Raw genomic sequence first — 24,651 nt, 5'->3', positions numbered from 1 at the left:
CTCTGGGACTGCAGTCTATTTGAAAATACATAGCATGCCTAAAACAAAGACTAACATAAAACAGTGTATAATTATTATATTACACAGCACAGAAACATTCCTACTGTAGTTTAAGAGTGAAGTCCTTGAGATTGAAATGGGCAGAATGAGACAGGAGGAGTGGATTCCATAGTGAACAAACGAGCAGACTGGAAAAAAAGGTTCAACTGCTAATTAGGTGGAAATTTGCTTTAAAATAGCTTTTGGGCTAGAAATAGAGCTCAGTGGCACAGTGCTCGAGTAGCATATTCAAAGCTCAGAGTTCTATCTCCAACACTACAGAAAAAACAAACAAATGAAAATAGTTCTCTCATTTCTGATTACTATTCTAGTTAGTTTTGAGTCATGTATAAGGTTGGGAAAGAATGAAACCGCACTTGTTTTAATAGAAGTTGTTCTCTACAATCTCATAGCATTTTCAGTGCAGTCTAGTTTCACTAGCTTAGATTTACGTGATAACAATTGTATATATACCTCATCTTGGGTCTTCTTTTTTTTACTCATAATAGCTAACAAGCCAAACATCTAAATATGAACACATGTGCTGATTCATTTTTGAAACTGAAATTCAAAAACTGCTTGACACTTATAAAGGGACTGGCATTATAAAGGTACAGTAAAAGAAAATTGTTAAATTAGGTATAAATAGTGGGGTGAAGTAGCTACTCAGGAGGCTGAGATCTGAGGATCAAGATTTAAAGCCAGCCTGGGCACAAAAGGACTTGAGACCCTTATCTCCAATTAACTTCTAGATAATGGGAAGTGGAGCTTGACTGAAGGGTAGGGCAGTAGCCTTGAGCTGAAGAGCTCAGGGACAGCGCCCAGGCCAAGTTCAAGCCCTATGACCCACACACACACAAAAAAAGTAGGTATACATCATTATTTTTGAGTTCAGAGCCAGGACACTGTCTTTTTGCTGTTTTGCTCTACTCTAGTATTCTACCACTTGAGCTACAGCTTCATGTCTGGCTTTTTGGTGGGTAATTGGAGATGGGAGCCTCATACTTTCTTGCTGTGGCTATCTTCAAACCATGACCCTCAGATCTCAGCCTTTTGAGTAGCTAGGATTACAACATGGACCACCAACATCTGGCTGTATAAACTCTTTTAAAACATAAAAAGATAGCAAGAAGAAACAATATATATTTGTCTATGACTAAGTATAAAATTTTTATATTCTATAATTGATCTATATAAATTATGAATATATAGTGACCTTTTTGATGTTATCTTGACAGATATGAACTAGCTGTTAAGAAAATCACCAATGTATTGACTGGGAGTTTGGCCTGGTGGTAGAGTACTTGTCTAGCATGCACAAAGACCCAGATTTGATTCCTCGGTACCACATACATAGAAAAAGCTGGAAGTGGTACTGTGACTCAAGTGGTAGAGTGCTAGTCTTGAGGAAAGCCCAAGGACAACATTCAGGCCCTGAGTTCAAGCTCCAGGACTGGCAAAAAAAAAAAAAGGCAAAACAGAAATCAAGGCCAAAGCTAATGCGAAGTATGAACTTGGCAGGTCTAACCCTGAGTGGTGGCACTAAAGGATGTGGAAAACACCTAACAAACTACTTCAGATCTTCCAAATGAAATTCAGTTAAATCTTATTTTAAGTCTCTACTGTGTACCATGTAGAACAAAAGGAACAATGTCTTTACTGAATTAGAGATTAAAGATTACTGTCTGCCGCAGAAATGCTGCCCTCTCATGCTGTTCTCTTTGGGCAAAGGGTTCCTCTGGTAAATCCTGTGGATTCTTTTACAGATTATGGTATTGAAGACAAGGGAAAACAACTATTATATAGTGAAACAATCATCAGCCATTAAACAGATTTGTGATACAGCAATATTATGTATGTGTATATATACATATATGTGTGTATGTATATATGTATTTGTGCTGAGTCTTCACATGCTCTTGGTAAGAGCTTTACTACCTATCACTGACTTACATGTCCAGTCCTATGTTGTTATTTCTTCTCTCCTTCCTTTTCCTCCTCATTTTCCCCCTCTTCATCTTCCTGCTCTACATTGGTACTGGGACTTGAAATTTGGGTTCCAGGCCTGGAATTTGGCCTAGTGGTAGAGTGCTTGCCTAGCATGCATGAGGACCCACGTTCAATTCCTTGGTAACATATACCTAGAAAAGTGGAAGTGGTGCTGTGCCTCATGTGGCAAAAAAGAAAGGAAGGAAGGGAGGAAGGAAGGAAGGAAGGAAGGAATATATGTTAGGATTCCTTGCTGCTTTTTTCTTTTTTCCTCAATTAAGGCTGGCACTGTATTTCTTGAGCCACATCTGGCTTTTTTTTTTTTGCCAGTCCTGGGGCTTGGGCACTGTCCTTGAGCTTTCTCAAGGCTAGCACTCTACCACTGAACCACAGCATTACTTCTGGCTTTTTCTGTGTATGAGGTAAGAAAGGATTTGTTTGTTTATTTTTTGCCAGTCCTGGGCCTGAGCACTGTCCTTGGACTTTCTCAAGGCTAGAACTCTACCACTTGAGCCTCAGCACCAGTTCCAGCTTTTTTGTATGTATGTGGTACCAAGGAATCGAACCCAGGTCTTTGTGCATGCTAGGCAAGCACTTTAACCACTAGGCCAAACTCCCGGCCTAAGGTAAGAAAGGATTTGAACTCAGGGCTTCATGAATGTTAGGCAAACACTCTATCACTAGACCACACCCTTGGCCCAACATACCTTGTTTCTTGCTGGTTAACTGTAGATAAAAGTCTCTAGCATATGTCTGCCTCTGCTTGTTTCCATCCCTGAGCCTCAGATCTCAGTCTCAGAGATACACTACAGGAGTGAGCCCTGGACATCATAGTTCCTATACTTTTTTTTGGTGGGGGCAGGGTGGGGGGAGGTCATGGGGCTTGAATTCTGGGCCTGGGTGCTGTCTCTGAGCTCTTCAGCTCAAGGCTACTACCCTATCCTTGAGCCAAGGCCCTACTTCCCATTTTCTAGTGATTAACTGGAGATGAGAGTCTCTTGGCTTTGTATTCTCCGGGCTGGTTTTGAACCACGATCTTCAGATCTCAGCCTTCTAAGTAGCTAGGTTTACAGGTGTGAGCCACCTCACCCGGCTTAATGGTTCCTATACTTCTTTACCAAAGCTTTAAGCAGCAAGATCTAGTGGCAGATCTTATAAATTTCATAATTTCAAGTGATGCATGTGAGAGATCTTTCTAAAGTCTTGGACCAATGTAACCAGAGTCCTGGTCCAGAGGCATAATTCCAGGCTTCAGGTCTAGCCATTTGCCCCAATACATCAAATGAAAGAGAGGAGTGGTGAAGGGTAGAGAAAGGAGATTTAATATGCACCAGGTCCTTCCCACAAACACTCCTGGTCAAATTATGTATTTTATTCCCTTCTGGGTACAGACAGGACCTTTAGGCTTAGAGGAAGAAATGGGAGGAGAAAGAGAAAGCATAATTAAATGGTTCTAGTCATAGTGTGACTTTGCAAAGGGATACAAAGAGGTTATCACTGTCATCAGGAGTAGACTAATCTTGTTCCCATGAGATGATTACTTTGGCTCCTCAGTGCAGCCTCATTATTATAGGTAATTGCCTTCATTTGAGGGGGGGGGGGACGGGATTTGTTCTGCAAGGCTCTTCTGTCAGGGGTAGTCTTGGTCTCTTGTCATAAAGATGTCATCAGTCTTATCCTTCTTGGATCTCAAAGTAAGAGAAAAGGAGACATACAATATGGAAGGTAGAATGCCAAGTTGTTCTCCTGCTTCTGTGTCACTTCTGGGCCTAAGTAAGAAATCAGTGCTTTTTAGTAAAAAGCAGTTTCTGAAGGACCTACTATAACAATTCTGACACAATATGAAAATATAAGATATTTCTGTTGGGGTAATGCCCAGGAACTTCTCCAACTTACTGTGGGCTTTTTTTGGTCTACATTTGTAATAGAAAAAAAAAGCTAAATAGTAAGTAAAGGGTTACAAAAGAAGATATATACTGTTTTCTTGTTCAAATTCTTCTGCATTCTTTTGACAGTTCCTTGGAACTGGTGTGTGTGTGTGTGTGTGTGTGTGATCAAATATGTCTTTCAGCTGTGGTAGATGGTTGGGAAAATGAAATTGCCTAATAATTAAAATATGACCTAGCATAGGAAAAGTTCTCTACCGTTGTAGAGTGCTTGTAAGGATTCAAGGAAGGCAACCAAAGGAATTCAGAAAAGCTTAAAATGAAATAAAAAGGAAACAAAGAGACTAGGGATAGGATCAATCCTCTTCCATTCTTTAAACTGAAAGTTGGCTTTACTTTCAGAGCTAGCTTGTGGTAGATGATTTAGAAAACTTTTCAGGATGGCTTTGCACTTTTATTTTCTGCTGGCGTCAGTACTGGGATTGAACTCCAGGCATCAGGGACTTTTGCTCAAGGCTGCTACTTTACTGTGATGCACACTTGTATTTCCATATCTGTGCTGTTTAATTGGATTTAAGAGTCACTTGGACTGACCAGAGTTGGCTTTGAACCTTGATCCTCTGTTCTCAGCCTCCTTATTAGCTAGGATACACAGGCATGAGCCACCAGCACTGGGCTCCTCATAAACGCATTAAGAAAAACCAAAACCGGGCCGGGAGTTTGGCCTTGTGGTTAAAGTGCTTGCCTAGCATGCATGAAGACCCGGGTTCGATTCCTCGGTACCACATATAGAAAAAAAAGCCAGAAGTGGTGCTGAGGCTCAAGTGGTAGAGCTCTAGCCTTGAGAAAGTCCAAGGACAGTGCTCAGGCCCTGAGCTCAAGCCCAGGACTTGCAAGAAAAAAAAAAAAAAAAAACCAAAACCAAAACAAAACAAAAACCAAAATACAACTATATTTCTCTCTCTCCATATATATAGTGAATAGACATTTTTTAAATTTTTGCAAATCTTTTTGATAGCTAACAGAAGACACCTACATTCTCACAAATGCTTTTTCATTCATGTTACATAATCATGTTATATACTGTCTAGGAAACTTTATACTATAGCTGTGAGAGAAGAACAGGAAATGGGCAGACTATGTTTTAGTATTATCACTAAGGTAGTTTTTACCTTAGGTATGCTTAGGAGGTTCCTATACATTGAGAACTCTGTTAGAAATTTCTTTTAAATATTTCTCTTATTGTTACAACAGGAATAGTTAGGAATAAATGACTAAAGAAATCCAAATATGGTGGAAGTTTGGCCTAGTGGTAGTGTTTGCTGAGCATGCCTAAAGACCTAGGTTTGATTCCTCAGTACCACATACATAGAAAAAGGTGGAAATAGTGCTGTGGCTCAAGTGGTAGAGCTCTAGCCTTGAGAAAGCCCAAGGACAGTGCTCAGGCTCTGCTGTGAGTTCAAGCCCCAAGACTGCCCCCCTCAAAAAATCCAAATATGGGTTTGTATATGGCTCAAAGTACCTGTCTAGCAAACATGAGGCTGTCCCCCTATCCCCATAAATCAAATATGTATGTGCTAGGTATCTCTTGTTCCTTTAAATGTCATACTGCTCTTCCATCTTTCTCCCTGGAGTGCTGTGATTTGTACAGTTAATAGTAAGACACCTTCTGATCTGTTGATTTCCAGCTGGTCAATGGGTTATGCTAGCAAGACACTTGCTGGTCAAGTGTGTTAACCCCTTCTTTCCCTCATCTCTCTGGACATGAAGATAGGACAACATTCCATGATTCCCAGTAACTGGTCCTTGGGTACCAGAACTATGATTCATCTCCACCTTGCTTGTACTTTATCAAACTCTACTTAACTTTGCAAATTTAAGTGTATCACTCATTTCATGATGACAGAATTAACTTAAGAATATATTTCAGTTGAAGTAGTAGGCATTGCATTTGTCCCATTAATTTTAATGGAGGCTAGAAAGCATAACGCCTTGGTATCTCAGAGCCTAAGTTCCTTAAGAGCTCTAGAAAGAGAGCTGGGTGCTGTGAAGCCCTACTTCTTGTCTATCAAGGTGTCTTTGATTCTGCTTGGTTTTCTTCTCACCTATATATAGATAAGTCAGAAGCTTAGCTGTGAAAGTGTTTAAAAATGCTAATATGGCCATGGGTACTACATACCAATGCCAGGCTCATGATTAGCCTCAGCAACTGTCTCTTTCCTCTCTTCTCTTCACCTTTCCGTCTTTCCTTTTCTGTTTTTTCATGATGTTGGGTGGAACCCAGGACCTTGTGAATGCTACGTTTTCTAGACTGTGCTGCATCTGCAGCCCCAGCCAGTGGTTCTTAAAACGTGGTCCCCCCACCAGAGCACTATTACCACCTGAGAACATGTTAGAAATGTAAACTCTCAGGCAGCAACTGAACCCTACAGAATAAGAAATTGTGGAGAGTTTGCAATGTGGGATTTAAGGAGTCCTTCAGGTACTGCCGAGGCTCGGTGAATTTCTGCTCTAAGGATTGCATGACACATTTCCTGATCTCCCTTGAAGCTGAGGGTGGTCATGTGATTTGTCATTCATAGTGCTTGAACCTAGAGCAACAACATAATTGTGGAGGCACTGATCCAGCACCTACTTCCCAACCTTCTATTAGGCAAGAAAATACCACTCCCATGATAAGGCACTTTTAGTTTTTTTTTTTTTCTTTCTTTCTTTTTTTTTTTGTGGGTCTTGGGGCTTGAACTCTGGGCCTGGGTGCTGTCCCTGAGCAATTTTGCTCAAGGCTACTGCTCTACCCCTTGAGCCACAGCCCCACTTCCTTTAGTAGTGATTAATTGGAGATAAGAGTCTCACAGACTTTAGGGCCAGTCTGGCTTTGAACTGTGATTTTCAGATCTCAGCCTACTGAGTAGCTGGGATTACAGGTGTGAGCCACCGTGCCCGGTGTACTTTTAGTTTTTAACTTAAGGTTTTCTCTTTACATTGTCAAACATACTTCTGATATGACAAGGTTAAAAAATTCAAAAGACTATACTCTTCAGTACGGTAAAAATTTTAAACACTATTTTAATGATCAAATTAGTATTACATACAGAGCAGTCTCTCTATATATTTATTTTTCTTTCAGTAATGGACCTTGTATTTGCTAGGTATGTGCTATACCATTTGAATCATGTTTACAGCCCTGTTACTTCTTTGGAAATGTTGAGTAAATTTTTTAAATTTTATTTTAATGTATAGAGGGGTTACAGTTACATTTGCCAGACAGGTGTATTATTTCTCACATACTGATACCTCTTCTGGTAGGTCGTGGGGCTTGAAGGAAGAGTGCATGGGCACAGTCTCGAAGTTCTTCAGCTCAAGGTTAGCACTCTACCACTTTTTTTTTTTTTGATTGGTCATGGGGCTTGAACTCTGGACCTAGGTGGGCGCTATTCCTGAGCTCTTCAGCTCCCTATGAACTTTGAGCCACAGCGCCACTTCTGGTCTTCTGGTAGTTAATTGGAGATAAGAGTTGGGGTTGGTTTTGCACCAGAGTCTTCATATCTCAGCGTTCTGAGTAGCTATGATTATAGGCATGAGCCACTGGCACTTGGCCTGGAAAATTTTTTTAGGAAATTATGTTGTGGTTTTATGAATGTGTGAGATTTAAATAAATCGGCAATGCTTGTTCTATAGGAAGTTATGATTCCCATTTTACAGGACAAACCAAACTCAGAGCTTAGTTGTTTGAAGAACAACTGGTTAGTAGCAGATCCTATTATGATGATATTCAATGTTTATGGCATATTATATACTTAGATAAGTTCCAGTTTTCCTTTTTTTTAAATTGCATTTTATTGTCGGGGTAATAGAGGGGTTACAGTTACATTTGTCAGGTAGTGGGTACATTATTTCTCCAACATTGACACCCCTTCTCATGATTTTGTCCCCATTTCCCTGCTCCCACCCCCTCCCAATCATCTTATTTTCCCCCTCTTCCCTATTTCAAATAAACAAATAAATGTATATACAATACATTAGGTTACAAAGTCAGATACAGTAGTTTTCTTTTTAACTTGTACATCTTGTTAGGCCTTATTTCATGGTTTTATTTTTTTCCTGCCACTCATGGGACTTGGATTCTGGTCCCGGGCACTGTCCTCAAGCACTTGTCAACCACTTGAGCACAAGAAGCTCTACTTCTGGGTTTTTGTACTTTTGTGGAGATAGAGTCTCATGGACTTTCCTGCCTGGACTGACTTTGAACTGCGTTGCTGTCACAGCCTCGTGAGTAGCTGGTATTACGGGAGTGACCCATTGGTGTTTGTATTGGTTTAGTGTTCTACTCAAGTAAAATATACCACAAACTTAGTCTCGTGATCTACTTCAGATGTGTGTGTGTGTGTGTGTGTGTGAGAGAGAGAGAGAGATGGGGCTTGAACTAGGCATGGGCGCTGTCCCTGAGCTCTTCAGCTCAAATATTTTCCCCTTATATAAAGTATGCCAGGCAAAAGCTGTGTGATTTAAGGATCTACTATATTATTTATTTATCTGCCAGTCCTGCGGCTTGAACTTCAGTGCCTGGGCACTGTCCCTGAACTTCTGTGGCTCAAGGCTAGCACACTACCACTTGAGCCACAGCACCACTTCTGGCTTTTCCAATTTATGTGGTATTGAGGAATTGAACCCAGGGCTTCATGCATGCTCTACAAGCACTCTACCACTAAGCCAAATTCTCAGTCCTACTATATCATTTAAATAATGCTTTCTGAGAATGATATGATTCCCAAATGATAGTAAAGAAGACAAAGGAATGGTAAGGCCTAAATATGTATACTTCCTTTTCTTTATTGACCTGCCTTCCCAACATGCTGGAACAGAGAGAAAAAAATTAGTTTTTGGCTGTATCCATTACCTGTCACACAAAAGGGTCTCAAACATTGATGTGCATAAAAATTACATTGGGAAATAGTTTTAAATTTTACTTTCTTCTTGGGTTCAATCACCAGCACAATCCATCCATCCATTCATCCACCACACTCACATACTCAACAAAACAAATAAAACTTCATTTGTCTGAGCTTTGTCCTGAGTTCTGATTTTTCAGGCATGCTTGGAGCTAGGAATCTGTATCCCTGTGATTCTGAAGATGGTTGATTATTCACCTCACTGGAAGGAACTCTAACCAAATCAAACTTTAGTAGGTTAAAAAAGGAAACAAAGGGGCCAGGAGCATGGCTGAGAGTGCTTGCCTACCTAGCATGCACGAAAGCCCTGGGTTCAATTCCTCGGTACCACATACATAGAAGAGGCCAGAAGTGGTGCTGTGACTCAAGTGGTAGAGTGCTAGCCTTCAGAAAGTCCAAGGACAGTGCCCAGGTCCAGAATTCAAGCCCCACAGCTGGCAAAAAAAAAAAAAAATTAACATCAGAAGTTATATTACTTTTTGTTTTGCTTTGGGGAACTAGCCTGATAACACCTTCTAGCTTAATCGAACTGCTATATTCTCGTTTATCTTCCTGTTGGGCGCCTACCATCTATTCTGGAATCATCTTGCTGGTTGGTTTTGTGAAGCATTTCTTGCTAAACTTATTCCCAGAGAGAGATTCTTCCTATCACCATCCCCACATAAGTCTGAACGATCACTTACCATCTTGAACACTAAACCTGAGTAGCCTAATTTGCACCTGGAATTTGTACCTCCAGCTTCACATAGCAGCCGTCGCTCACGGACGGTGGGACGAACGGGTGAATGTCAGAACCAAAGCCGCAGTTTTAAAAAAAAAACCCACACTGACTGAGAAACAAAACACGGAAAAGCCAAGGGCTGAACATCGGGTGGCGGTGGGGGGAGGAGCGGACAAGGAATTAACATAATCTCCCACGTCACAGAAACCTTCTGAAAAGGATTACCTGACCCTTTTTCTCAAGTGAGCCTTTCTGCTTCTTCGGACACCCCAATTTCCCGCCCACTCTATCCCCTCCAGGAGACAGTCCGGCAGGTATCCCAGAGCGGCGATTCTGATTGGTCAGCGATGATTTCATTGTTATGAAACATCCGGGCCTTTCACCTCCCGAAACACCTCCTAGAGAGCCCGGCCAACCTCCCAGTTTCCCTCTCCCGCGTGCACTCTTCGTGTGCCCCGCCCGTGGCTAAAGCAAAACAACCACTTGTCTTGCCAGTTCGATTCTTGTCCGGGGCTGCGTTATCCCTCCGCGTCTCTACACCGAAGAGAGGCATTTATTTCCTCCAATGAGGGGCTAAGGAGTACTTTGTAAGCCAATCAGTAGGCAGACCCCTGCAGTTCCGGGTGGGACTAAGCCTGCACACGTACGACTGGACGTCCCATTGGCTCCACTCAGGCGCTTGTTTTACTCAAGGCTTAGCGGTCGCAGATAAGAGAGCCCGGTTCTCGAAGAATAGAACGGATCTGAACAGTCTGTTTGGGTTTGGTCCTCTCCGAAAATTATCCAGTTGTTTTCCAGATGCTTCCCCGCCTTTTGCGCGTTTTATTTAGAAAAAACAAACACAAAAAAAGCCAGTTTGGCGGACTTGGAAATTGGTTCTTTGACGGACACGTACAGAAAGCCAATGACCGTGCGTTCAAACCACCATTTGAGCCAATAAGACCGGGGAACGGCTGGGGCTGGGTCTCTGCGAGGCGGAGCGCAGGTGGGCGTAATTTGACTGACGGAGGGCTCTACTTATGGCTGGTAGGGTGGGCTGGTCCGTGACGTCCGGGAGATAGAACACAGCGGAGGCGGGCTGAATCAAGTAAATGGTAATAAAAGGTTGGGTCTCACTCAGTGGGCGGTGTTTGATGGACAGCTGACTTTGCCAATTGAAGGTGGTTACTGATGCCCAATGGGAAACTAGACACGCGGAGGCGGGGCCTTGTGGGCGGGCAAAGCGAAGTCCAGAGGCACCTGGGGAACCGAACTGGGCGGGAGACCGGCCTTGACAGGCCTTTCAGCAAATCGCAGGTGCCGAGCGGACGCGCGACGCCCCAACGGGTGTGCTCTGGGGGCGGAGCTTCTGGGGGGCGGGGAAAGGCCGGGGTACCGGGACGGGGTTGCAGAAGGAGCCGTGCGGCTGCTGCTCAATGGCGGAAAAGCCGCCGGTCTTCTGACTGTGTGGTCCCCCCTGGCAGTTGCGGGGGAGTTTCCTGCCGGTGCGGCTGGAGTCTCTGTTTCTCAGTGTTCGGTGGCTGGAAGATGCTCCAGAGAGACCAGGCTGCGGTGGAGGAGGTGGCGGCGGCCGAGTCGGCAGCGGCGCTGGGGTGGAGAGAAGGCGGCAGCGGTGGCGGCGGCGGTGTGAGGGGCCGGGCGGTGTAAACAGCCCCGGAGCCCGCGGAGGCGGTGGCCGAGATCCCGAGGGCGAAGCGGCCGCTTGAGGCAGGGTCGCGCCTCGGGTGGAAGCCCGGGCTGAGCGCAGCGGGGGGCTCAGCGCGGGCGCGAGCGAGACGCCCTAAACGTCGCCCCTCTCCCTCGTCCCAGGTAAGGCCGCTGGGCGCCCGTCGGAGGCGCCCCGCCGAGGCCCGGGACCGTTTTCGGACGCCGTCGGGCCGCTCTGCCCTGCCTGGGTCGCGGAGCCGGCGAGCGGGACCCCGGGCCTGGCTGCGGGACAGGCCCCTCGCCTGTCCGCCGCCTGGAAGTCGACCGCTTCCCCTTCCCCTGCTTGAACCCGCCAGCATCTCTCCCCTCCGGGTGCTTGCCTTATTTGAAAAGGCCACCTTTCCGCGTTTGTTCTGCGCTCCGCCTCACTTCCTTGTTCAAGTCTTTCTCGATTTTCTGCCCATTACTCTCACCATCTCTTGCCTCCTTAACGTCGTTTTTCTTCCTCGTAAGCCGATTCCCCGCTTTTCTCCCATCGGTCCGGGATGGCATTCTTAGCAGTGAAGTTATTAATTGAAAGTGCTATATCATCACTCAGTACCCCCAAATCTACAAGAGACCCATTAATTAAGAACACGGCCAGCTCTATGTGAGTCTCTTTTCATGTAACTTAACAGATAAGATTGTATTATTAAGCGTCGTAGGGTATCATTTTTTTTTTCTTTAATTAAACGCTCAGTGAAAGTTAGAATTGTTTCTTTGTCTTGTTGAAGTTTTGTGACCCTCTAATGTCAGTTTAATAGGATCTAGAACGTTTGTTCATCTTCTTGGCAAAAAAAAAAAAAACTTCCGAAAGCTTCTCGAGCTCTTCTAAAAACAATACGAAAACTTAAAAGAGAAAAAGAAATATGAACCACTGGGGAAGCTGTTTTGATAAGTCACAGTTAAAGAACTTTCAAAACAAGCTTCACATGTTTAATGTATCAAAATAAAGTTGGCAGGAGGCTTGTAAAAGGATTATTAGGGAATTTATCTTAGAGTTATGTAGCTATTTTGGGGGAAAAAGCCTTTTTCTGTTAGCAACGGTTTACAACTACTGTGATGTGAGAATTACTAAGGTTTATTGTGAGATTAACACAGGAATTTATTTTTTCTTTAAGCTACTGCATGAATGGAGAAGTAGTAAATTGTTCAGGAAAGGCAGTGTTAAGTCACAGTATGTTCTAGGAGATGAGAGAAACATGCCATGGACACTGAATGTTAATAGATATTATTTCATTTACTTTCTCTGTTGTGCAATAGCGGAGTTCTTATTGTTGGCCTACTTTTAAATAGAGCATTTCTAAATAAATAGGCTAGTTATTCTCATTATAGTATACTTTAGAGTATCACCTTAAAAATACATAGTTGAAGTAATATTAACATGGTAATCTTAAATCATAGTCTTCCCGAGTGTATTTTGTGTTATTTAATAAAAAAAATTTAAAGTTAGTATTTAGGACAGATTTTTTTCAGGGATATTTTTCAAGGGTATTTTATTGGCTTGTCAATCATTGCCTTTATCCTTTTTGTTTCTTTTTCAAAAGTTGTGTTTTTCCTTTATTTTCTTTCATAAAATCGTATAGCAGTTTCTGCATAGTTCTTTATGTTGTGTTAGCATAGTGTTTTTTTTTAAATTTTCATACCTTTTAGTTAATATTTCCCCAGTTACTTGTATATATCTTTTCAATTTGTTGATGAGGTTATTATTATTTTGAAGTGATCAGCAGAGATTTCAACACCTACAGTCAAACATTTGGTGTTTGATTATTATTTGTTTATTTATTTATTTTTTGCCATTCATGGGGCTTGAAGTGAGGGCCTGGGCACTGTCCCTGAGCACTGTCCTTGGACTTTCTCAAGGCTAGCACTCTACCACTTGAACCACAGCACTACTTCTGTTTTTTTCTGTGTATGTAGTACCCAGGAATCGAACCCAGGGCTTCATGCATGCTAGGCAAGCACTCTACCACTCCCAGCCCGTTGGTGCCTGATATTTATGGAGACTTCAGAGGTAGGTGAGGAAAGCCTATTTAAAAGCATGTCAGGAGGTACTGTTTTATGTGAGTAAGTCACATAATTACTAAATTCTTTAAGATTACATCAGATAAAGGAATGGTAGAGTATCTAAATAGCTGTGCTTCTAAGAATAGCTGATTTACAAGTTGATAAGGTCAGAAATATAGTTCTCATTGGAAATTAGTTTCCTGTAATGTACATTTTTTATGGAAACTTTATTTGTCTTGCAGATTGTCTTTTGGCACTCTTGAAAGAGTACAGTTTATCATAGTATCATCGAGAGATTATGGGAATTCAGTGCAACTGATTGAGCATGTGCCCTTTTCCATTGATTGGTAAACATTAATTGTGTTACTTGGTATGAATGGTTACATATTTTCAAGTTCATTAGTATTAGTTGCATATATAATCTTTATTTCATGAACATTTATCTATCGTATCTAATTGTTAGAGTATTTTGTGATATTTGCCTAATAATGGAATATAATAATGGGTTTTTCTTCTCTAGCACTGTGGATATTGAGGCAGGGGTAGGAGATGACGAGGTTGAGTGAGGCCAGCCTAGCTACATAGTGAAAAAGTAAAATTAGAAATTCTTAAGTGTCTTTACATTTTCTGAAAGCCAGTGACATCAGACTAATAAAAGTATGTGTGTGCATGTGTGCTTGCTTGTGTTTGTACATGTTTGTTCGTGCCTGTCCTGGGGCCTGAATTCAGCGCTTGGGTGCTGTCCCTAAGCTTTTTTGTTCAAGGCTAACTGTACCACTTGAGCCACAGCTCCACTTCAGCTTTTGGCTGGTTAACTGGAGATAAGTGTTTCTCAGTTTTTTCTGCCCAGGCTGGGTTTGAACTGAGGGCCTCATATATCAGCCTCCTAAGGATTATACTTGTGACCACTGGTGTTCATCAGGTTGGTTGGTTGGTTTGTTTTAATTCCAAAATTTTAATAGCAGAATTTACTCAGAGAATTTAGAGGATTCTGGGTTTTCAGTGATTCTCTTTTCCCTTGACTTTTTTTTTTTTTTTAAACTAGTCCTGGACTTGGGCTTAAGGCTTGAGCACTGTCTTTGGGCTTTCTCAAGATTAGAGCTCTACCAGTTGAGCCACAGCACCATTTCTGGCTTTTTTTCTATGTATGTGATACCGAGGAATTGAACCTGGGTCTTTGTGCATGTTAGGCAAGCACTCTACCACTAGGCAGAACTCCCGGCCCTGATTTTTTTCTTTAGTAAACTAATTTCAGATTTGGAATGAAGCTAAATAGGCTATTTAAATAGTAGCAGCTTTAATGTAGAATGGATCTGAGAAGCAGTAGAATTATTGCTAAGAGGATTGAAAGTTGAGGGTATGTATAAGATTCTTGGAAATTTGTATAGCCACCAGACACGTAATTTAGACCATATTTTACCTCATTATACTGTACTAAAACAGTAAAAGAGTAGATTGTGATTTTTGTGACAAATACTTGGCGGTATAAGATCTATAAAATAACTTGTAATTAGCTTTTAGTAGTCAACCTAGCAAGTACAGGTGGAGAGTTATATGAGTGTCATAATCTGTATTTTTTTAATCGAGATGTTCACGTTGATTTAAAATAATACATTTTGGGGTTTTTGTTTTGTTTTTGTTTTTGGTCGATCATGGTGCTGAAACTCTGGGCCTGGGCATTGTCCCTGAGCTCTTTGGCTCAAGGCTACCACCCTACCCCTTGAGCCACAGCGCTACTTCCGGTTTTCTCATGTTTAACTGGAGATAAGTCTCACAGACTTTAATCCTCAGGATGGCTTTGAACTGTGATCTTCAGATTTGAGCCTCCTGAGTAATTAGGATTACAGGCTTGAGCCACCTTGCCCGGCTGAGAGATTTTTTTCTTTTATATTCCATCCCAACTTAGTGATGTGACCAGTGATGTCAGTCGATGTTATGATGAAAAGAACTTTTTAAAACATTTTGACCATGTTAGAAAGTTTTTCAAAAATATATTGTAGCTGGGCGTAGTGGCTCAATGCCTGTAATCCTAGCTACTCAGGAGGCCGAGATCTGAGGATCATAGTTCAAAGCCAGCCCAGGCACAAAAGTCCCTGAGACTCTCCAATTAACCACCAGAATATCAGAAGTGGCATTATGGTTTAAGGGGTAGGGCAGTACCCTTGAGCTGAGGAGCTCAGGGACAATGCCCAGGCCCAGAGTTCAAGCCCTATGACCAACCAAAAAAAAAAAAAATACATTGTTCCTCTTTCTCAGGCCATTAAAATTGATTTTTTTTGGTGGGTCTTTGAACTTTGGGCCTGGGCACTGCTGCTGAGCTCTTCAGCTCAAGGCTACCACCCTATCCCTTGAGCCACAGCCCCACTTCCCCTTTTCTAGTGATTAATTGAAGATAACAGTCTCACAGCTGGCTTTGAACTTTGATCCTCAGATCTCAGCCCCTGGAGTAGCTAGGATTACTGGCGGGAGCCACAGTGCCTGGCTGGGTTTTATTTATATTTGTTTATTTATATTTCTTTATTTCTCTTCAGTTCGTCTTTTTTTTTTTTTTTTTTTTGTGGCAGATCTGGGGCTTCAACTCAGGGCCTGTTCACTGTCCCTGAGCTTCCTTTGCTCAAGGCTAGTGCACTACCATTTGAGCCACAGCTCCACTTCTGGCTTTTTCTGTATATGTTGTACTGAGGAATCATGCATGCTAGGCGAGCACTCTATCAGTAGGCCACACACCCAGCCATCATCAATTTTAATAGCAGACAGAAACATTTTGCTTCTCAAAAATGCTGTCATAAGAATTCTCAAGTAAATTTCTAACTTTTGTTAGCTAAAGTTTTGGCCATATATAATTACTTGCTATTGCTTGGCATAACATAAACCTTGTAATGATTTCCTTTGTGGTGATTTGTTTAAATTCACAAATTCAGTAGTTTAATCAGCTGTTATGATTTAGTATTAGTTTGTATAGTAAACCTAATTTAACATTGTATAGTTTATGCCCAGCACTGGTAGCTCATGCATATAGCCCAAGCTATTCAGAAAGCTAAGATCTGAGGATCCCAGTTTGAAGCCAACCTGGACAAAATAGTCCAGGAGAGTCTTTTCTCTAGTAGCCAGCAGAAAGCCAGAACTGGAGCTGTTGGCCAAATAGTACAGTGCTGGCCTTGAGTGAAAAAGCTGAGTGAGAACAGGAAGCCCTGAGTTAAGGCCCAGTACTGACATATACACAAAAGTACAACTTTAAGTACAGTTTAAATTTACCAAATAGATATTTGGGGTGAGCTCTACAGAATTCCTTGCCTCCTACCATTGGGTTATATCAACTCCAGCTTACTAAATACTTTTATTAGTTTAACTTGCTAATTTTTTTTTTTTTTTTTTTTTTTGTCAGTCCCAGGCTTTAGCTCAGGGCCTGTGCACTGTCCTTGGGCTTTCTCAAGGCCAGAGCTCTACCACTTGAGCCTCAGCACCATTTCCGGCTTTTTTCTATGTATGTGGTACTGAGGAATTGAACCCGGTGCATGCTAGGCAAGCACTCTACCACTAGGCCACACTCACGGCCCCTAAAGTTTTTTTTAAAGAAAATACTGAAATGTCATTAAGTACTTAGTAGGTACTTTTGAGGCTAGCCTCGACAAGACAAAAACAGGCAAAAAGAAATACAAAGATTGTATTTATTTTTTTGTCAGTCCTGGGGACTGAACTCAGGGCTTGAGCTTTCCTCAAGGCTAGAGCTCTACCACTTAAGCCACAGCACCAATTCCAGCTTTTTTCTATATATATGTGGTACTAAGGAATCGGACCTGGGTCTTCATGAATGCTAGGCAAGCACTCTGCTACTAGGCCAAATTTCCAGCACCTGTAAAGATTTAATTTACTTGTATTTTGCTATTTTTTAACTTTATTGTTATCTTAGAGAGTATGTACAGAGGTATAAGTACATTTCCTTCATACAACGTCATGTGTTCTCTGATTCTCTCCCTCCCATCTTCACCCACAAGTTGTGTAGTTCACTTTCATCAATGTCAGTGCACTCCACTGTTGCATTTTTACCCTTTTTCCTTGGATTCTGTGCCATCAATGATTATTTCTTGATGGATTGATGGGAATGGGAGGATCTCACTAACTTTTTACCTTTAACCATTTTTTTTTTAACTCAGGGTCTCCCACTTCAGTCAGATGCTTTACTCCTGAGCCATTCCTTTATATCCTCTTTTTTGTGCATTATTCTTGAGATAAGATCTTGCTTTCTGCCTGGCTGCATGCCTGGACTGTAATCCAGTCTGTTAGGCTTTCCATTATTACCATATGATGGGCATCTGCAACCAAGACCAGCATCTTTCCAGGAAGGTGGAGTCTCATGGACTTTTCTGCCTGTGCTGTCGTGGAACCTTGGTCCTCACAGTCTAAACCTCTCATGAAGCTAGAATGACAGGCATGTTTCCCTGTGCCCAGTTGTCTGCTGGGTTGGCTTCAAACTGTGATCCTCTTGTTACCACTTCCCAAATATGCCATTCTTAATGGCTCAGTAAAACTCCATTGTACTATATAGACAAATTTTCTTTGTCTATTTCTTATTCCTTCCGTCCTCCTTTCTCTCTCCCTCCTTTTGACTGGGGTGATGAACCCAGATCTTAGTCATTGCTAGGCAAGCAATCACTACACCCCTAACCCTTTTGTATTTTGTTTTTGAGAAAGGATCTCCTTAACTTTGCCTGTGCTGACCTGGAATTCAGGATCCTTCTGCCTTCTAGTAGCCTACTTCTCCCCAAACTGAGAATATGGACATGCATGTCCAACTTTGTTTTCTGGTAGATAGCCATTCTACTAGGGTAAGGTGGAATATTACTGTAGTTTTGATTTTCATTTCCCTTGTGGCTAAGAACATTAAACTATTCTGGGTGCAGTGGCTTATGCCCATAATCCTAGCTATTCAGGAAGCTGAGATCTGAGGATCATGGTTCAAAGCCAGCCTGGGCACTAAAGTCCATGAGACTCTTACCTCTAATTAACCACCAGAAAACCAGAAGTGGCGCTATGGCTCAAGGGGTAGAGTGGTAGCTTTGAGCTGAAGAACTTAGGGACAACGCCCAGAATTCAAGCCCCAGACTGACAAAAAAAAAAAAAAAGTTAAATTATTTCTCATTAGATATTTTTACTTCACTTGAAAATGACATTATTTGCTTATTTATTGATTGCATTTTTTTCTTTTTTAAAAAATATTCTATTGTCAGGGTGATGTACAGAGGGGTTACAGTTACATTCCTAAGGTAATGAATGTATTCTCGAACATTGTTACCCCCTTCCCATATTTTTTCTTCCACTATCCCTTGCCCCTGTTGGGCAAATATCTGACAAGGATTTTCTCCCATTGTGAGGATGTTTTATTTCTTCTTTTTAATACAATGTCATTTGTCAATTCTTGCTTGATTTATTGAGCTGTTGCCCTATTCACAAAATCCTTGCCTATGTCTGTACCTTGAATTGTTTCCCTTGTATTTTTCTCTAGTACTTTCAAAGTTTCAGGTGTGATCTATTTCAAGTTTATTTTTGTACAGATTGAGATAGGGATCTAGTTTCAGTCTTTATGTGGATAATCCAGTTTTCCCAGAACTATTTGTTAAAGATGCTGTCTTTTTTCCAACATATGTTTTTTCACTTTTGTCAAGAATCACTTGGCAGTATTTGTTTTTGTATCTCTAGCATACTTCTTTTGCGCACGTGTGTGTGTGTGTGTGTGTGTGTGTGTGTGTGTGTGTGTGTGTGTGTATGTGTACTGGCTTTAAAACCCAGGGCCTCTATATCTTCATGTAGGCAATCTCTAACTTGATCTACAAGCCCAACCCAGTTTTTGTTATTGTGACTCAGTAATATAATTTGAAATTAGGTATTCTGATAACCTTTAAGCATTGCTTCGCCTCCCTCTTTCTCTCCCTCCCTTTTCTCTTTCCCTCCCTTCCTCTCTCCCTCCCTTTCCACTTTCTTTTTCTTTTATGGGGTGGGAGTTTCAGGTCCCAGGGCTTGAACGCAGGGGATGGGCTCTGCCTGTGAGCTTTTTTTGATCAAGGTTGGTGTTCTACCATTCGATCCACAGGGTCACTTTTGGCATTTTTGATAGTTAATGATGATTTTCTCCTACTTTATTTCCTCAGACCTCAGTTCCATGAGCATTAGGAATGCAGGCGTGAGCCATTAGCAGGCTCTAGCTTCAGCTCTTTTTGCTTAGGATTAGTTTGGCTATTTGGGAGTCTCCTGCGTTTTCATATGAGTTTGAAGATGTGAAAAAAATTTAAGTAAAAAAACTATTGAAATGTGATTAATTATCAACTAGAATGAGGCTTGTAATAGAAAGAAAATAAAACAAGCCTGACCATGGTGGCTCATCACCTCCAGCTTAGTTCTAAAGTGCTTACTTAGCTTGTGCAAGGAAGGCCCTAGCACTGCAAAAATAGTTGGGGATATGCATGTAAAATATGTTATTTTTCTTTGAAAAAAACTTTGTTGCTGTTTCTGTGAGGTATACCTGGAAAATTAGAGGCTGGCAATAGTGTCTCGTAATAGTGTTCATGACTGTGGTTACTGGTTTTGTTGTCTGGATAGTTGAGTTTTACTAAAAGATAACTTGTAGAGTCAATTTGTCTCTTAGTTTATTGTGCTCAATTGTACATTTAACACTGCTTCCCCTAGTTTTATAACTGTAGTATGCAGTTTTTCCTGCAGTTTAAATTTCTTCATATTGAATTCTTATGTGAAACAGGTGTTTCTTGCTGTGTTCTGTTCTGTAGTCTCCTAGTGATGGAACAGTTTGGTTAAGATGCCTTTTCCTGAGTTTGTCAGACTTAGGCATTGAAGATAGCTTGTGAATCGTTGACCTTTCGTTTTAATTATTAATGATCTCTTTTGCTTTTCTGAGAGAGTTACATGCAATCTTGATTGCTTCAGTAGATCAAGATTGGTTTTTACTTTAAAACAAATTAGCTAGTATTTATTTTAGTATTTCAATATAAAAATGAATAATAGCTTCATTCATAACCTAAAAGACCTTTTTATTGAACCCGAGTAAGCCTTCAGATACATTTTGTGTATGTGGGGGAAGTGGTTATTGGGGATTGAATCCAGGGCCTTGACTATACTAACTATGGTATTAATACTAAGCTTCTGTCCCATAGCCCCTTTTGGTTTATTTGATAGGTATTACTTATGTTTTTATTAAGGTTTTTGATGATTTTTGATACTAACTGTAAGGAAACTTGTGTTTGTTTCTCTTCAACCATTTGGGAGTAATTTAAACCATAATGTAAAGGTAAAATAATTTTTGTTTTCTTTATTATATATTTTTGTGCCCATCCTGTGGCTTGAACTCAGGGCTTGGGTGCTGTCCTTGAACTTCTTTTGCTCAAGGCTAATGCTCTATCCACTTGAATCAGAGCACCACTTCTGGCTTTTTCTAATGATTTACCAGACAGCCTTCCAGCTCCTATCAGCCTCCTGAGTAGCTAGGATTACAGGTATGAGCCACCAATGCCATCAATATTCATTTTAGTACATTGCAGTTTTCAGGTAGTACTTACCTGCCCCCCCACTTTTTTTTTTGGCCAGTCCTAGGGACTGAACTCAGGGCCTGAGCACTGTCTTTGGGCTTTCTCAAGGCTAGTGCTCTACCATATGAGCCACAGCACCCCTTCCAGCTTTTTCTATGTATGTGGTGCCAAGGAATCAAACCCAGGTCTTTGTGCATTCTAGGCAAGCACTCTACCACTAGGCCAAACTCCCGGCCCTACTCACCACTTTTTTTTTGTTTATAAACTAATTTGTAAGGGTAGTAGAGGTTTGGAAGGATTAAGCATGATTTAGATTGCATCAGTGAGCTTGCCTAATATCTTGACTTCCTTGGTGATAGCTTTATATGTTTAGGTTATTTGTTCTGCTCCTTTGCTTTATATTGGATTTTCTGTCTGTATTCTTTCTTACTTGACTTTAAGTATAGAATGATCACCAAATTTGGAAATATAGATGAATATATATGTTAGAATACCTATTTTAGATTTGTGTGTGTGTGTGTGTGTGTGTGTGTGTGTGTGTGTGTGTGTGTGTGTTGGGAGCAGTGGATCATGGGGCTTGAACTCTGGGCCTGGGCACTGTCCTTGAGTTCTTCAACTCAAGGTTACTTCTGGACCTGGGGGTTGTCACTGAGCTCTTTAGCTTGGCTACTCTCCTTGCCTTGAGCCACAGCCTCACTCCCTGTTTTCTAGTGATTGATTGGAGATAAGTTGAAGATAAGAGGTCTCATGTTTTTTTGTGCCTGTGCTGGCTTTGGACTGGCTTTGAACCATGATCCTCAGATTTCAGCTTCCTGAGTAGTTAGTACAGTAGTTAGTAGCCACACACCCAGCCTGTGGGTCCTTTCTTTCTTAGTCCCAAGTGTTCTTGAACAAGTTGTCTCCCAAAGGCCCCAGATCTTCTTCTCTTGGAATTAGAATTTCAGTATATGAAAGAGGGTGGGGCAGGAAGGGGTTACATTCAGTCTATTACATTTTTTTATATTAGCTTAATATCTGCTTTAATAACCTTACTCTTAACATAATGACTTTTTTCCCTCACTGGGCATGGAAGGTAGGTAGGGTAGACTTGGGGGAACTACTCTACCACAGAGCTGCATCCTAGCTCACGAATTTCTCTGTTGTGCAAAGAATTGGATACCTTATAAAATGTTCTTCATTCAAAATTCTGTTTTGTGTCTGATTCTTTGTTTTGTTAAAAACAACCTTTGGGGTTATAAATGCAGCTCAGCAGTGAAGTTGTCTAGCCTGTGTTAGGCCTGGATTTGATACCCAGCACTGCCAAAAAATGTGTTTGTGTGTGTGTGTGATATGTATATATATATATACATATATATATGCATGCAAATATATACTAATATATGTATATATACAAATATATATATAATATATGATATTCCTTCTGTATATTATTATGATAGATTTGAACTGATCTGTCTGTTAATCCAGGTAAAAACTTTTTGTGGATAATATTGTTTCATATATCACTTCAGGCTGCATATAATGAATGGCTGACTAGTACTATTAACAGTGCTAGTTTGATTACTGGATTACTGTTGGTGATAACTAAATGTCTCCAGGGAGAAGGAAAATTTTCTGTTGTGATTAGCTAGTTAATCTGTGGCATATTCTCTTATTCTACTAATCCATCTCCTTTTAGAGTTCTTTTTTTTGGCTAGTCCTGGGCTTGAGCTCAGGGCCTGAGCACTGCACTGTTTTTGGGTTTTCTCAAGGCTAAAGCTCTACCACTTGAGCCACAGAACCACTTCTGGCTTTTTGTATGTATGAGGTACTGAGGAATGGAACCTGGGTCTTTGTGCATGCTAGGCGTACACTCCACCACTAGGCCAAACTCCCAGCCTAGACTTTTTTTTTTGCCAGTCCCGGGGCCTGAACTCAGGCCCTGAGCACTCTCCTTGGACACTTTTTGCTCAAGGCTAGAGCGCTGCCACTTGAGCTACAGCACCACTTCCGGTTTTGTGTGTGTGTGTGTGTGTGTGTGTGTGTGTGTGTGTGTGTGTGTTACTGAGAAATTGAATCTGGGTCTTCGTGCATACTAGGTATGCACTCTATCACTACCCAAACTCCCAGCCTAGACTTTTTTTTTTTATAAATATACAAATCCTTAGTTTAACGGATCCTCTCCCCTTGCCTCCCTTCTTCTTCCCCTCCCTTTCTCTCCCCTTCCCTCAACTCTCTTGTGTCCTGATCTAGGTCTTGAACTCAGGGCCTAAATACTCTTGCTGAGTTTTTTGTATTTAAGGGCAGGCTCTACCTCTTGAGCCACAGTTCCACTTTCAGCATTTTTTTCTTCTTTTTTTGATGGTTAATTGGAGATAAGAAGGAGTCTCAGGGACGTTCTTTTCCTGGGTTGGTTTTGAACTTCAGATCTCAGCCTCCAGAGTATTTAGTTTTAGAGATGTGAACCCCTGGTGCTTTCAAGTTTTTGTTCTAGTACCAGACTTAGTTCAAGTCCTAGTTCAAGTCCTAGTACATGGCAAGTGTGTGTGCATACACACACACACACACACACACTGATTTGCTCTATATCAGTGCAGTCCTATATAAGCATAAGGTACTTTAAAATTTTATGGTAGCCATATTTGCAAAAAGAAATGGTTAATTAATTTTAATAACTTTTATCATTTAGGTCCCAAACATTTTGATTTGTAAACAGTAAATTTTTATTTTAATTCTGTTTATTAAGTATTGAAGATCTATTTGTATTTTCCACTTATTGCAAATCTCAAATTTTTAATTTAAATTTTTTTTAATTGGTCGTGGAGTTTATACTCCTAAGGGTTCTGTCTGCCTGAGCTTTTTTGCTCAAGACTAGCACTCTAGCCACAGGTCCACTTCCAGATTTTCTGGTGGTTAATTGTCAATAAGAATCTCAAGGACTTTCCTGCCCAGGGTAGCTTTGAGCAGTGATTCATAGATCTCAGCCTCTTAAGTAGCTGTGATTACAGTCATGAGCCACCAGTATTCAGATGCAAACTTCAATTTATTAGACACATTTCGATTTTTGTATTACGTATTTTATTATATAGTCTTTTTAAGGTAGTTGTATGTAGTTATTATTCAACCTATTAGTTTAAAAGTACAATGTATCTTGATCAATGTCACCCCTTTTGTCATTCTATTCCATCCTTCCCAACTCAACCCCTCCTCTCAGTTTTCTATTTATGTATGTATGTATGTATGTATGTATTTATTTATTTATTTATTTATTTATTTATTTGTCAGTCCCAGAGTTTGAGCTCAGGGCCTGAGCACTGTCTTTGGGCTTTCTTTTGTAGGTATTATCATGTTCTGTCCCATTTCACTAATTGCTTATAAACACATTACTAACATAGCTATACAGTCAAGCCTACAAATACAAATTTCTCTTTAAAACTCTCAAAATTGACTTGAGAATGTGGCTTAATAGTATAGTGTTTGCCTAGCATGCATGAAACTCTAGGTTTGATTCCTCAGTACCATATAAACAGAAAAAGCTGGAAGTAGTACTGTTACTCAAGTGATAGGGTGTTATCCTTGAGGAAAAGAAGCTCAGGGGCAATGTCCAGGCACTGAGTTCAAGCCCCTGGACTGGAGCTGTCCAGGATGCATACACACACACACACACACACACACACACACACACACACACACACACACACACACACACACACACACTGAAACCTGTGCTTTTCCCTCCCTCCCCCCTTTCTTTTCCTTCCTTCCTCCCCCTCCCTCCTTCTCTTTCCCCATCTCCCTCTCTTTCCTCATCTCCCTCCTCCCCCTTTAAATAATCTGGACTTTGTTTTTTTAATCTGAAA

The 24,651-nt window shown here is 41.1% G+C and overlaps 1 protein-coding gene and 1 long non-coding RNA gene across 7 annotated transcripts in view; one reads left to right on the top strand and one right to left on the bottom strand.

The window, feature by feature from the left end:
- Nucleotides 1–8,732: 8,732 nt before the first annotated feature.
- On the bottom strand, nt 8,733–9,936 carry LOC150060806 (uncharacterized). The gene is made up of 3 exons (XR_016536264.1): nt 9,810–9,936; nt 9,153–9,297; nt 8,733–8,767 (listed from the first exon to the last, which is right to left on the bottom strand). It is a non-coding gene; the product is annotated as an uncharacterized LOC150060806 (long non-coding RNA).
- A 91-nt stretch (nt 9,937–10,027) lies between these two features.
- Nucleotides 10,028–24,651, top strand: part of Ppm1b (protein phosphatase, Mg2+/Mn2+ dependent 1B) — a 70,948-nt gene continuing 56,324 nt past the window's right edge. For 4 of the 6 annotated variants that reach the window (XM_090337022.1, XM_090337023.1, XM_090337024.1 and 1 more), the window contains exon 1: nt 10,383–10,569. In XM_090337022.1, coding sequence (XP_090193148.1) covers nt 10,383–10,569 — 187 coding nt within the window. Of the gene's footprint in view, nt 10,172–10,382; nt 10,570–10,995; nt 11,394–24,651 lie in introns of those variants that run through there. The other 2 variants (XM_090337021.1, XM_090337020.1) reach the window with 2 other exon arrangements.

This window comes from Megascapheus bottae, chromosome 7 (assembly GCF_031878675.1).
Source record: "Megascapheus bottae isolate mThoBot1 chromosome 7, mThoBot2.hap1, whole genome shotgun sequence".
NCBI lineage: Eukaryota > Metazoa > Chordata > Mammalia > Rodentia > Geomyidae > Megascapheus > Megascapheus bottae.
Note: the sequence above shows the minus strand (reverse complement) of the source record. Positions and strands in the feature narration are given on the sequence as shown.